This window comes from Molothrus aeneus, chromosome 1 (genome assembly GCF_037042795.1).
Source record: "Molothrus aeneus isolate 106 chromosome 1, BPBGC_Maene_1.0, whole genome shotgun sequence".
In the NCBI taxonomy this organism is placed as follows: domain Eukaryota; kingdom Metazoa; phylum Chordata; class Aves; order Passeriformes; family Icteridae; genus Molothrus; species Molothrus aeneus.
This window is the reverse complement of record NC_089646.1, coordinates 105,949,978-105,965,246: the sequence shown is the minus strand read 5'-3', so window position 1 is coordinate 105,965,246 and position 15,269 is coordinate 105,949,978. Positions and strand designations below refer to the sequence as shown.

Below are 15,269 nucleotides of genomic sequence, written 5' to 3'. Positions count from 1 at the left end.
GACTAATGATGCATTTCTGCAGAAACTTCAGCTGATGGGGCTCATCAAAATCAAAACTACAAAACTACTAAATTTTACTATTTTAGGTAATGTCATTATGAGTCAAAGGCAACAAGTTACCTGGAAAAGTAAGAACATATTTGCAAGTGTTTGCAGGATCAGGCTCTATTATACAGCCTTTTATCAATGATAAAAGCTAATTTTAAAAATTGCCTCATTCAAGAGATGGCACTAAATATAATACAAGGAAGATTTACTTTATAACAGCCTTGAGGGTGTGTTAAAACACACAAAAATCTATCCTTTAAAAAGGATTAAGACATATTTAGATGGCACAGACATGAAACGCAGACCGAACAACTCCAGATTGTTACAGATACTAATCATGTGAAATGGATAACCTCATAATATCACACATCTCAGATCATCTGACTTGTGTGTCTGTCTGCATATTCAACATCACAGCCCCAAGCTGAAAAAACACAGACAGAGAAGAAAGAGATTCTTGTTTCCTGGTAAAGCTTCTTGCATTAAAGAACTGAATGCAGGGCAAAAGGCCCATTCAAAAACGTGTCACAAAACACTTCACCACAGACCTAGGAGCTTTGTTGTGAGAGGAGAAAGAGAAAAAAAAAAAGGATTTTGAACAATATTGACTAATGGGATTATGTATATACAACAGTTTCCCATTCACAACACCCTCCCAGGGAGCTGAACACAAGCTCAATTTTACCTGTGCCAGTAACAGTTACATCATTTTCTGACAGATATTAAGCCAACAGGGTACCAACCACAAAGCTGCTACCAAAAATACTTAATCTTCCAAGGAGGATATCAGACAGGCAATTAAAGCAACAGTAATCCTCCCCCAAACATGAAGTTTTATCATCTGTAAATGTACATCCGCAAATCTCTCTCTCTTTGCTTTAAGTAGGATCCCATGAAACTTTTGTAGTGTGTTTTTGGTAACTTAAAGCTTTCAAATTCTATGTAATGTAATACCTGGGTAAGTAATTCACAGAAAATAGTATCCTGATGACAATGTAACAAGACATGAATACAAGTTGTTCTGCATCCTTTTGAACTTGTTTGCATGCAAAATCTTTTCTGTATTCATATTAGAGAGAAGGGGTATAGAGAAAGAGGCCCCAGGAGTGAGTATTCCTTCTCTTCTTTTTAATATATGAACTAATTTTTCACCCAAACATAGCATGCTTTGAAGGTTTTTAAGAAAAAGAAAGGAAAAAAAATGGAGAAGAAATTTGGGAGTAGAACTGCTGCAGTTCTAGACAGGAAAAACTATGTTTTAGAAACCAGAAAAACTTATTTGTGCACCTCACAAAGAATAAGTACAGCTCTGAATACAGAATAAACATCCTTGACTGTACTAATAAGAACAAATATACCGTAGACACACAGCTATTGCTTGAAGAAAGGCACATCCAAAGCCTCCCCAGTGACAGCTCCAGCCCCCTGCCATGCTCCGTCGGGCGCTGCGCAGCCTTGCAGACTGTCATGACAGTGTCAGCAAGGAAAGGGATGGTCAAGCAACCTGATGGCCGCCACCATGAGCCTGTGGTGGAGCCTTACAGAGCAAGGAGGTGTCAGGAGGCTGCAGCAGTGGGGAGGGGAGCAGACATGGGGTGTGCAGCCCATGGTGTGGGGCAGTGAGTAGCACAACCAGCAGGCGTGGTTGTGGGGCAGTGAGTAGCACAACCAGCAGTGGTAGTTGGGATACTTGATCCTGACAGCAGGAAACCATCTCCACAAATTCAACAAGTAAAATGAGGGATGCAAGTGCTAACAGAGCAGCACTCAGCTACCTGTGACAGAGAACAATGAGACCTGTGAAGATTTCCTTTCCTGGCAGGATCTGCTAACTGCTATTTGGAAAACAGGCGATTCATATGCCTTTATTTTTCGGTTTCAAGCAGCAGGACCTTAATAACCTGTCCAGATATGGAACCAAAACCACACTTCTGTTGCTGTCTCTTCAACTGCCCGAGAACCCACAGCATTTTCTGCCCTTCCCAGTAGTCTCTGCAAAGGAAGAAGGTTGAACAAAGTGCCACTATACAAGGGCCATGGCCCCCACAGCCGCAGGAAAAAAAACAGATTATGCAAAACTTGCACTGTTTTGCTTCTGTCACCCTTTGCCTCCTCAGACCTGAACAATAATGAACTTGTCTAGCACGGAGGAAAGGGTGGAATGGCTTTGTGCTTGGATGGGTCAGAACAGATAAATGAAGAGATGTGCTCGCCAAACCCCACTTGCATCTGGCTGGAATAAGGAAGAAACACAAAGGTGCTTCTCACAAGGCTGAGAAGCTGCAGACAGCAGCACCAAGAGAAGACCACAACCCTCCCCCTCTGTGCCTTGGTGTGGTTCCCCCTTGCAAATCTCTGGAGAGATACAGCATGAAGGCTCATTTGGTAGCTACTTACATAGAAGTCACAGGTAAAATGTTGCCTTATTGCTTCCACTGAAAGTGAAATCAGCTATACTTTGTATAAAATTGGGCTGTTTATTTTCTTTTGATTAAAAAAATGAGCCCCCCTCTTGCCAGACCACGCAAACAGAAACCACTACTTCCTCAGTCACTGCATGTTCACATCTAAAAAAAGCCCTGGACAAGGGTAAAACCATGCTGGGTATGACATCAGACCACTACACTGATCAAGCTCACAAACTGCCATCAGTGTGCAATGGCAGTTTTGAAATGATGAAATTTTGGTTTTCCTGTTTCACCTTTTCCACTAAACGGACAGGAAATATGTCTGTTAATGTGAACAACTTATTAAAAAAATGTAATATCAATTTTCTCAGAATCTACCACATTACAAAATTAAAATTTAGAGAGTCCACAACTGACCAGTAAAAAGAAAACAGTTCCCTCCCCACGTCACCAGGGATGTGAATCAAGTTTTCACTACCATAACCCCTCATCTTGGAAAGTGGATATGAGGGTCAAGAGCCTTTCAAACAATAGCTTCTTCTAACATATGAAAATGACACAAAAAAACCCAAAAAACAAAACAAACAAAAAACCAGGCAAGACTGTGTTGAAATATTCCTGGGGAATCATACAAAACAAAGAACTGCAAGAACTGCAAGGTTAGTGCTAGTTACACAATAGACCGTGCGTGCCACCCTTGACTGTTGCTATCACATTCATTTATCCAGTAAGATATTCAAGATATGCAATCGCTCGAAGGGTTGGAAATACTACCTCTGCACTTAAAATAGAAACGACAGGTCTAATCCTGTTCTCATTTGTACCTGAGCAACCCTGCAATTAATGCAGAGGTTGGTCGTTTTCAGATGCCCTGATCCTTGCAAACAGGCAGCTGCTTAAAAGCACTTTTTCACACCAGCCTCTTTGCTCTCAGCCCATCCTCCTCAAGGGAGTGAATCCTAATTACAACCCACACCCTTCTGCAGTGCCCTACTGCACTAAACAGGTCTTGGGCTCGGGGCTTAGCTCCTAAGGAACATGGAGGAGTAATAGCATTTTGTACAGCACTGAGCACAGCACCGGTACTACACTGGGAAAAACATCCTCGCTCCTGCTGCAATGCTACATCTTCCAGGAGAAGGAAGACTGCGAGCTCACAAACACACTGAGAGAAAATACACATTTCCATTCACATCATCTATTCAACCTTCCCACAGAGCATGAGGGCAGCAACAGAAAACACTGCCTTGAAAGTGCCTGCTCAAGGGTGCTGGCAAATTCATACAATTTGCGGTTTTTATTTTCAAACGCGTCTGCTCAAAGTTGCTCCCTGTTGCACCCTAGCACTATCTATGATTTGAATAGCTTTACATCAGTAATGAAACTAATGAACAAACAAGAAACTAGTATTTCTAATAATATCTTTAAAACAAACAGAAGCAAAAAGCCTGGGACAATGAAGTCTGTTCCTTAAAACAAATGTGTGCAGTCACTTGCTACTTGCGAGGCTGCTCTCGAGTTCTGCAGTACCTGGAGTGCCTTCTAAAATAGAAGAATATTTTATCTTGAGGCAAGTCATGCACATGGAAAAATACAGATTTTCCAAATAAATCTCAAAGGTCACAATGGAGGTACTTGACAGTGGCACTTTGTGTTCTGCTGTAAATAATTCTGCCTTTTTAAGCAACCACCTCTGAGCTGCCACTTCTTCTGGATTAGTTTATGGGATTCTAAAAGATGGGATTCTACAAAGCAGTGAACACCACCAATTAAAAATCAAACCCAGTTTTGCTTTAGGAAAACAGCCTCATAAAATTAAGGAGGTTCCACACTCCTGAAGACAGAGGCTGACGTGAACTTGTATTTTTAAAAATACAAACACAACCCTTTGTGTTTTAAAGGCCACACTTCCAAGTCTATTAATAGTAGATGGAGAGTTTTCCACACCTTTTTACATAACCTGATGCAGCACCTTCATGACACACCTACCTAAGCCATTAAACTGCACTTTGCACTGCAGCACCTGAAAGCTGTTTTGCCTCTCTTCCTATTACCCAAAAAGACACCTCCATGTTTTCTAGTCAGAGACAGTATCATTCACTTAACCAAATTCAGGGAACTGCAGAGTGTGCTTGCAACTACCAAACCTCCTCAACTGTGCCCACGTCCCAGGTATCAAGATGGGTGTCTTCATTTTCAAGTAGCTGTCACCTAATGAGGACTTCACTCCCTGCTGTGCCCATCCACCACACCCCACGGACACGTGGGCAACACTTCTGTGTCACCCAGCATTTGCCTGGGTGTAGCTGATTGCAGCCTTGACTGGAAAAGGAGGAAATTCATCTCCTTTGTGTGTAGGTACTAACAGAGGTGCAGAAGCAACAGGAAAATAAAGTTTGACAAAACACAAGGAATAAAGTTGGTGAGTTAAAACCCCAGAAAGATATCTTCAGGACACATTTCAGACCACAGCTAACAGCTAGCTTCTGCTTTATGCTCCACCCTTCACACAGGCTGAGTACAGTGGGGTGGGTAGTGCAGGTGCCTAGAACATGTCCTTGTGAACAGGGAGCAATGAGAGCTTTATGAACTGTAGGTATGGGCTGCACCAGTGCATATGCAAATGTATGTACGTGATCCAAGCAGGCCTGAAGGCAAAGGGCCTTATGTGACATTCACCTCCTGGCTCCCACTTTCTCCATCCTACGTGTGCTGGGGGTACTGCATGAAACCAGACAACCCTCCAGCTGCCACAGTGGTCCTTCCTGAGTGCCAAAGGCATCCCATCTCCTTGGGGCAGTGAGGCTCTGCTCTCCCCTCCTCCAGCACCATGCACCCTGGAAACTCAAATTCAGCAGCCCTCTTTCTGAAGCAGGCTGGTGAAGCCGTGCTGCTTGCACCCTTCTAAGGGCACACCATGAGGCTGGGGGTAGAATCCACTTCTCTGCTAGCAGCTGCAGTGGGCAACAGACTGCTCCAGTGCTGTGAGTTCTCTCTGTAAAAAGCAATGGTAATAATATCTGACCCTTCAATCATGATGAAACTAAATCCATGCCACTCTGCCAGCATGTACACCTCCTGTCAAAAAGGGAGAGAACCCAGTTTGGGGTCTCTTGACTTCTTTCCCCTTTCTGGTATATGAACCTCTGAGTCATCCAGCCTTGTTGGAGGGCTGGGACATCTCCCTGCACTTCCACCCATGGCAGATCAACCAGAAACAATGATGCTGGAAATGCTAGAGCCTTCCATTCGGATGGACATTTGTCCATTCAATCTCCTTAGTAACTCCTGGGAGTTACTAACCCTGTTAGCTACCTGCAGTGGCTCCTTCTTCATCCTGGAATGGGAAAGGAAATGATGCCCCACAGAAGGGAGAAGATAGAAAGCTCTCACCAGCCTTCCCACACTACAGAAGACACAAGCAACAAGGACAGCAACAGTGCCTGTGGTTGGTACCTACTGAGGCTGCACCACCACTACATCCCAGCATCACTTCTCTGTCCCTTGCATACACAAAAAAACTGCAGGTATGACCTGCACAGTCATGGGTGAAGCCACACAGAGCAGACAGCACATGGATGGCAGAAAAATACAGCTTAGTGCAAGCAGGCTGCTAACCCAGAGGCACTGATGAATTCTTGGTGCCCAGAATCCTACCCAAAACCCAGAGAAAGGGAAAAGCAAGCTCAAGAGCTTCATCCCTGTTTGTTTCATACAGCTCAGTTCCAGTTACATGGTGCAGAAAGAAGTCATAATGTCACCTTACAGATTTTTCCTGTTACACAATGAGGGGATTTTTTTTCTTTGCAGGAAAATGTATGCTTCTTTTGAATGCCTTTACCTACAAACAGATGTGCCTATGTCTGATTTGCCTTGACAGCATGTAGATTCAAAAACTTAATCATATTTACGTTGGTAATATGATTATCTCTAGGAGCACCAAAATGCAATCCATTGTTGACTGAAAAATTATGATAAACTTCTCTAGCTTTCCATTTTTTAATCCCACCAATTTTATAGAGTTAAATCCCTGATATTGCAGAGATTTACTTACTAGGAAAACATCATACACTGGTGCTTGATTTAACTGAGCAGTTTTATATAGAAGTAAACATACAGCCCAGGTGTTTCAGAATCTCTTGTCAGAGAGGACATACCTTCCTCTGTCATCCAAGACAAGGAGTGGAAAACATTTCAATTGTGGTGAGTGAATCTTTCCCCAAACCTCAATTTCACAAAATTGCTAGCCTGATCTGTAACAACACAGGGGAAAACACCACTGCTTGCTAAGAACATGCAATTCTGCTTTATATTCATAGATGAGGTGAAAGGTTATTTTATTTTTTTTAAAGACTTCTAGAAAATAAGTAGCCTTTGCTTCACTACTCGTTCACTTCTCAATTTTCCATAACAGAAAACCCTCCTTAGGCAAACACCCTGAAACACTGCTCCTAAAAGCAGTGCTGGCTTTGAAATACATAATGAGAACAGAAAATACATTTAGCATTGATGACAGGAAAGCAGTTGCTACGAACATAACACAGTGGCCCTTGTAAAGGAACCTCTCAGTTCCTTAAATGTGTATCCCCCTAAATCTGCATATTGCACACTGAAAAGCAAATCCCAAGAGTCCTAGAAGTCTCCCACTGGCACATCACGTTTTCTCCAACTACCATTAAATTTTCTTCTGCTAAATGCTCTACCGGCTCTCTATCCTACCTTTGCAGTAAAAAAAAATAAAAAAAAACCAACCCCAAAACACCCTCCCAAAACACAAAACAAACAAACACTCCCCCACACACATATACAGACAAAAAAAAAAAAACGAAACAGAAAAAAAAAATAACCATAAAACCCTGAAAACTTCTGAAAGCCCTTCCTATGAAAACAAATACCATTCCTTAAATTTCTCAGCATGTTATTTGCAAACGACAGGCCAGCAAGCAGATACTCTCCATATGCCAAATTATGTCATTTCCATTTTCTAGAAAGAATACTTCTCACAGCAAACTGGCAAGGGTTTTTTCAGTTGGGTTGTGAAAAGAGCCAGCTCTGTGTATCGCTGCACCTGCTGCGTTGCTAAGTCTGGTATCTGGTGGCAGCCCCACAGCCATCCATAGCAATTCTGGGTCCAGAAAAGAGCTTGTCATAAAGGCTGAGTACACCCTCAGAGGTACTGGCAAATGTTCAGGGGTGAATTCTGTGGATATTTGCATATAGATTTCTGTAGACACCAGCTTGTCCCATTTGCAAATAGAATCTGCTTTCCCATGCTTCGTAAGGGACAAGCTGGTGCCTACAGAAGCTTCAGGGTATCCAAGTCCCAACATATAAACCAAATTTCTGCACTTTTAGGTTAAATTAAAAAGAGTAGCCTTTTCATTTGCATAGTGGAGAACTTATACTACAAGAGTAGTACAGCTGAAATCAGAGGGAAAAAAATTAAAAGAAAATAAATCAAGATTTGGTTCTTCTCATCATTACCTTCCATCATACTGCACTACTGAGTCTCCAGAGAGCCCACCTGATATCTACTTTTTTGAAACAAGGAAATCACAGAATTACTAGAGGATTGGGGTTTTTTTCTTTTCAGAGAGCACACTTGGCAATCTCATATTTGTATTTTAGGTGTTTTGAACTGTTCTAAGCTAAGCGGTATCTTCCACCAGAAGAATTCTCAAAGTCCTAATAATTGCAGACTAAAGCACACTTCATATTCAAAAGCTATCATCAAACTATGATCTGTCATTATCCTATTTATCTACCATGGAACTGTTTTTGTGATGGTCTGGAGGGCCAGTGACTCACACAGCTGCTACCAATCTTCACCATTTCAAGGTGCTTTCAACACTACTATGGTGCAGACAACAGCTGTGTAGCAGGCTTCTAAGGCAAAGACCCAGTTTGGCTGCCTGCACAGGAGATTTGCTGGTAAAGAAAAGGGTGCAAAGAAAGTCAAGAAGTGAAAATGCACCCACCACATAAGCAAACCCGCTGAAATTGCTCCTTCTGCTCTCCTGACAGCTAATGAGGGGTCACTGCACACCAGCCAAGCACCTGTGTGGTATAACCACAGCACCTCCCAGGGCTGGACCAAGAAAACTTTGAATTGGCAGCCAGTGAGGGCAAACAGGACTTTTTTCACATGTTATCAGCTCAGGTCTCCTCACAGGGGTTATGTGCACACACATAGGAATATCCCTCTCACCTGTCCAGTTCCAAGGCTGCCTCACTCTGAAACCTGCAGAGTCCTGAGGCTCTGGCAGACACAGCTGCCTCTCAGCCTCTGTCCCTCTGTGAAGCTCTCTAATTAATTCCCTAGTACTCATGAACACCATGTTCTGTCCCACTGTTCTACTCTTCAGAACTGACAGCAAAGGGGTTCTTTTCCTTGTCTGATGAATATTAACCTTTTTATCTGACAGAGATGCTCACTAAATAGTATAATAAGAGCCTAAAATATGCCAGAGCAAATTCCTGTGGGATTTGTTTTTAAAAGCTTGTGTACTAAGGGAACAAGGGTGCTGCATCTATGGTGTCCATACATGTGTGTGCCATCCTACTCCAGTGACTTCTCAACCACTGGTCAGCTTCAGCTAACACCTGGAAGATGACCCCATTTCCACCAGTTTCAAAGGAAGTAACAGAGGGAGGCACAAACACCTGTGCCCTGAGCAAGGGAAATGGCTGGCAGAGAGCAGTGGTGGTGAAAGCCAGTCCCTGCAGTCTGGGGCTGGCCATGCTCAGCACGTCCAAAGCTCAGAGAGCCCAGCAGCATCAGTGAGTGCCCCTGCACAGCTCAGAGAGCCCAGCAGCATCAGTGAGTGCACCTGCACAGCTCAGAGAGCCCAGCAGCATCAGTGAGTGCCCCTGCACAGCTCAGAGAGCCCAGCAGCATCAGTGAGTGCCCCTGCACAGCTCAGAGAGCCCAGCAGCATCAGTGAGTGCACCTGCACAGTTCAGAGAGCCCAGCAGCATCAGTGAGTGCCCCTGCACAGCTCATGGTGAGCATGAGGACCCAGCCTCTCGGCGTACTCGTGCTGAAGGATGTGCTCCTTCCAGGACTCATGGAGCTTGTACACTGTGTGCTACTACTGAAACAGCCCTTACTACCTGAGCCTTAACCCTGCTGTTGAACATTCCCCCTTCAGGGAGGCACAGGAATTCAGCCTCCTGAAGTGACAGCTGAGGTCAACAAGCATCCCCTTCTTTAGAGCCAGCAGCTATCAGTGGTATACAAGGTCACACACCTAAGGGAAGACTTTGTTTAGCATGTGCACTACCCACTGACTTTTCAGACCATTAAATCACTGTTTTCATGCTATGCTTGTATACATCATTCTGAAATTCAGGCTGCCCAAAGGGCTTTGGGTTCAGTGAATAGCAGAGTGTCCATCACACATTAAAGGGCTGATGTGTTTCCAGCAGCTCACAAGCCACCTCCTGATGCTGGGATGACCCCATGGGGTGGAGGGTGCCCCCAGCTCTTTGTTCTGCTCCCCTTTCAGGACTCTGCCTGTAAGACACTTGGTTCTGAGAGACTCTTCTTTTGTCTCTTGCGTGTTCAGTTTGGAGGCATCTTCTGCTGTGGGCTGACACTGCACTGCCTGCCTGCCCAAGGCCATGCACAACTGGATTCTGACCTCTCACCCTTCCCTCACAAATACTTAATGGCAGGATTCAGCATCCTGGGGGCTTCCTCCAGCACTAACAACCCAATGAACTTTGCAAACCAAATGCATCTCTGTTTTTTCTAACAGGTAGAAATAAATTAAATTTTCACAAGCTTTACTAACTGCAAATTAATCTTAGAATCAATCAGGAAATGAGATACATTGTAGGTCAGTAAATTCTGAAGAAAAATCTATTTGGACCATGATAACCTCAGTGTCCTTCTGAGTGGACCTCTCCTCAGTGATTACTTAGCAGATACCCTCTCCTTGCTTCCCAGCACCTGCTGCTCCCAGAAGGTGCCCATCTTCTGCCCATCTGCTTTCAGACCTGACATGGTGGTGACACAGACAAATTAAACTGTAAGCAACGTTTGAACTCCAAATTCAACCACCAATTTTCTTCCTTAGCAAAACAGAAAAAAATCCAAAACCAAACAACACAAAAAAAGAGCATGTGCTTGTTTCTAACCACCTGTCCCACTGGAAAAGGAAACTTCACATATGGAAACTGCAATATTTTTCCCAAAGAAAACTATGGCAAGAAAAATTTTAGGCATACACAAAACCAGACACCTGGACCATCCCCTAATCCACAGGATGTGCAATTATTTTAAACCAGTGCTGCTGAAACCTGGCTTCACAGAACTCCTCACTAATTTCAGATTATTCTATTAAAATGAATTATAATTTCACATGAAAGAAACCCTGGCCCTAGCTTCTAATAAACTCATGTCCTTGTCCACCTATTCACCACAAACTGAAATAAACACCTGCAGGAAGACAGGAGCCTTTAGCACCAACCAGCCAACTTCTGAACAGGCCTATTTTTTGCCATTTACATATAATTACATACTAGCCTCCAAGCAGCTAGAAGCTCCATGTTCTTTTTTTGTATTGTTTGTTTCTTGTGAATACACATAGAGCTCAAACCCAAACCACATTAATGATAACCTTGTTAAATATAAACTAGTATGCAATTATACAAACTGCTAACACAAACAAAAAAGCCAGGGAACTCTGATTATACGTTCACAATGGCTTCTGAAAACCAAATAAAAATAACAACATAAGGAAACCTGTCTTGCCTGATACTGTAACAGAAAAAGGTTTCACGTTTGTGTCTCAGCACACAAGACTCATCTGTCAAACAACTCCTCAAACTCAATTTCAAGCTCACTCACGGCAAGGAGAGCAGAAGGGTGGGAGGAAAGGCAGCCAGTGCACACGTGAACTACCAAAAAAATCTAATTTTCCTCTCTGCATCATCCTTCAGATGAGCTAATGCCTGTCCCTAGGCAGGTGCTGTGACTTTCACCCTGTCACCCTGAGAAGGGCTGGCTGGGTGCTGGGGATTTGGCTCCTTCCTCTCCATTAAGAGAGCAGCAGAAGGGCTGCTGCAACCCTCTGTTCTTGGGCTTGTGCCAGCCCGGTGCATGCCTGTGATTTAACTTCTGTGCAGCCACGGCTGAACCCAGCAACCAGAGCTCCTGCCACACCTTTTCATTAAGAAGATGAGCTGCTAACATTCTGTGCAAGCTCCGTGGTCTGCAGCTGCCCCTTCCGGGTGTTTAAAAATATACACTTTTCTCAGAACAGAAACAGATCTATTGAAAGCAAAGTCTGCCCTGGACTGCACATGTGCAGCATCAGGACAGCCAGCAAAGGCAGGGGACATTATCCAGAGCTCTCCAGCACCAGGGCCAGCTTTAAGCAAGTGCTACAATGGAGAGCCTCGTTCTTGTCAGTGCAGTAATGCAAAGTCTTCAGCACAACTGAATCCAGCTCTCAAGAAAACAAAACAGTATGAGAAAACCAGCACTTTCCTTGCAGCCTGCATCACAAGAAATTATACAGCAACAAATGACAGCCGCTACAGGACTGGAGGAGCATCCTGGAAAGGTTTCCTTAGGTGACTTCCCTTGCCATGGACTTGGGCTATCTATTCAGTTTGTTTGCATGCTAGCAGTGCAGCTGAACTTGCAAGACTCTGGATTTCGAGGTTGTAAACAAGAACAGTAATTACCTTTCCCTCTTAACCTCCACTCTGTTCTCATGTAATGAACAAACCAAATTAAACCAAACCAAAACAACAACCCAAAAACCCCACATAGGTTGCAGTAGGAAACTAAGTAGAAGGTCGAGAAGAACCCAGTCTCTCGAATGCTTAGTTCAAGAGAAGAAAAGCAATTCCCAAATCATGGTCTGTGGGTCACTTCTCCCCCACAAGGCTGTGGGCAGAATCACATCACAGACTGAAGGCATAAGTGTGTGTGTGACACAGCTGTGCAGTTGATCCACGGAGCAATTAGAGGGTTGTCACTGCAGAAAATGTTTTGAGAGACACATGACTGGGAGAAGAAGGGTGGTAACTCACCAGCAGGCATGCTGCTTGGGAAGGTGGGGCTCCCTCTAGCACAGCACCTGAAAAGGGGCTCAAAAAAGCCACCAATACAACCCAGATGGAAGGGAAGGGGAAAACAAACAACCAACAGTGGGGCATGAATCTAAGATAACTTTCCCCTGGAATACTTCCAATTTCTCCAAGCTGGTTGGTTTTGAAAGGGACTTTTCTACAGCGATCTATGCTCAATTACCCTTATAAACCCTTGCAATAACATGTGACTCAAAGTCTACCTATTTGTCCAAGGGAGAAACAAGGAGGGAGTGTGGCAAATGGGGAATGTGGGAGTGGCTGCCGATGTGGGCTTGGGGAGCACAGTCATTTCCTCCAGCTTCTTTCCCCCCCTCCGTCTTTGATATCTGAGTATGTTGTTGAGGAAGTGAAGGAAGGTGATTTTGTATCCACAGGCATTCACACATTTTTACATGATTGCACCTTAGCCAGAAGTCTCAGCTTGAGACCTGAAGCAGCTGAGGTTGTTTCTTCGGGAATTAAAAGGCAAAAGAGTACCCGGCGGCAAGAAACGACCCAGAGGAACAAAGTGCTTGGAGATAAAGAGCCTATTTAGGGTGGTAGCGAGACGCTGCTTAAACCATGCGCTCGCACCGTAATCCGCGATTTCCATGCAAAGATTTCCTTCCCCCTTGTGGGCTACCAGACCTGGCTACAGCTCACTTGACTCAGAGCCGGTTCCCAGCCTGCTGTCGATAGGACAGGCAGCACAGCGGGCTGAATCCGCCACCACTCGGGAGCGCGGGATGACAGCGGCTGTGCGGCGGGGCTGGGCTGGGCTGTGCGGCGGGGCTGGGCTGGGCTGCGCCGGGGCTGGGCTGGGCTGCGGCGGGCACGGCGGCGGTGCAGCCGCACGCCCGCACTGCTGAGCGCCAGGAAAACTTTCAGCCACTCGCGCCCAGGCGCGACCGACCGACGGACGGGCTGCTGCCGCCCGGGAGGCTCGGGCACCTCGGCTGACCTGCCCCTGCACGCCCGCACATCCCTGCCGCTGCTCCCCCGGCCGGAGGGCAGCGGAGCCGGCCCCGCGGAGGGAGGCTCCCGCCCCGCGGCTCTCGGGCCTCCCTCTCCCCACGGCTTCCCCCGGCCGCCCGGCGGCCGTGCCCGCCCTTCCCGAGCCCATCGCCATCCTGCGCATCCCTCATCCCCGCATGCCGAGCATCCCTCATCCCCGCGGCGCTGCTTACCGGGACCGCTGCAGCTCGAAGGCGGCGGCGGGGCCGGGCTGCCCCAGCTCTCCGCTGCCGCCGATGCTGCCCTGGGGGCTGGTGCGGCCGAAGGGCGCCGGCAGCACCCCCGCCGTGAAGGAGTTGAGGCGGCCGCGGCTGCCCGCCGCCGCGGCGCCCAGGAAGACGGCGGGCGGCACCTGCACCGCGGCGAAGGCGTCCTCCTCCTCCTCCTCGTCTTCCTCCTCCTCCGGGGGCTCGGCGGGCGCTGCCGGGGGGCTGCCCAGCCGCGGCGGCAGCTGCGCCTGGCGGGGCCGGGCGGCGGAGCCGTCGCTGCCCGGCGGCGGGGGCCGCCCGTCGAGGGAGATGCTGGTGAGGAAGGACAGCGCGGCCTGCCTGCGGCGGGGGTCGCTGCGCGCCGGCGGCGGCGGCTGCAGCGGCTGCGGCGCTTTCCTGGGGCAGGGCTCCGCCGGCGGCGGCAGGGGCCCGGCGGCGGGACTGCCAGGGCTGGCGGCGGTGGCGGCCGCCGCCATTGTCGGCCGGCTCCCCCTCCCCTCGCCGCTGGCCGGGCGCTGCCTCTCGCTGCCGGCCCGTCAGGCGGGCGGGCGGCGGGGCAGGGGCGCCGCGGTGCCCGCGGGGTGCATGGGGGTGCCCAGGGGTGCGCTCCGCCCGGCCGCGCCGCGCTGCCCCGGGCCCCCGCCGCCCGCCCGCTCCGTATTTATAGGTGCAGCAGCCGCGCCGCCGAGCGCCCTGTGCAATAACACGGCAATCACGTGTGGGAAACGCGGCGCTGGAGGAAAACAAAAGCCCGGCCAGCAGCCCGGAGGAGGAGGGAGAAGGGTGGGTCTCGGCGAGCTCCCTCCTTTCAACCTCTCTCTTTTTTTTTTTTTCCTTCCCTTTCACCCCCTTCCCTCCTCCTCCTCCTCCTCCTCCTCCTCCTCCTCCTCCTCTTTTTCCCTTCCTGGATGCGTGGGGGCGGGCGGGAGCTGGGGAAGGTGGAGTCAGTGCCCGTAGTACTCGGCACATGGCCCTCGGAGCCCGGCACAGACCGCCCCGGACCCGGGGCTGCGGCTCGGCCCGGCCCGGCCCGTCTGCGGCACCGGGAGCGGCACCGGGATGCAGCCGTGCCGTGCCAAGCGGCCCTGGCGCTGCCCGCTGGTTTTCCCGGGCGGGGGCTGGTGCCCGGGGCAGGCGCTGGTAGTGCCCGATGGGCACGGAGGACAGTCGGGGACGGGGAGCGGCCCCCGGGGATGCGCTTGGATGCCGACGGTGCATTCTGCGGTGCGGCAAACCTGGGCTGTCCCGGTCCCCGCTGCCCCTGCTGCAGTCTGAGGCGTGCGAGTGCCGCTGTGTGTGCAAGTAACATCTCACGGGTTCTCTGAAACATTAAAGCAACCTCCTCCCCAGCCTTTCCTTCAACTCCGTCCCCAACCCTTCCCTCTCTCCTGCACCAGAAAAAGTACATTGCTTCACTCTTTCCTAAAAGGGCATATAGCCCAAGCCCCAAATATCTGTATTCGTGTCGTCCCCAAAGTGAAGGCTGTTGAGCAGCTGACTGCAG

The 15,269-nt window shown here is 48.0% G+C and overlaps 1 protein-coding gene across 1 annotated transcript in view; it reads right to left on the bottom strand.

The window, feature by feature from the left end:
* The window catches only part of CABLES1 (Cdk5 and Abl enzyme substrate 1), a 69,768-nt gene extending 55,527 nt beyond the window's left edge, over positions 1-14,241 (bottom strand). The window contains exon 1 of the mRNA XM_066562413.1: positions 13,730-14,241. Coding sequence (XP_066418510.1) covers positions 13,730-14,241 — 512 coding nt within the window. The remainder of the gene's footprint in view (positions 1-13,729) is intronic.
* Between the last annotated feature and the right edge of the window lie 1,028 nt (positions 14,242-15,269).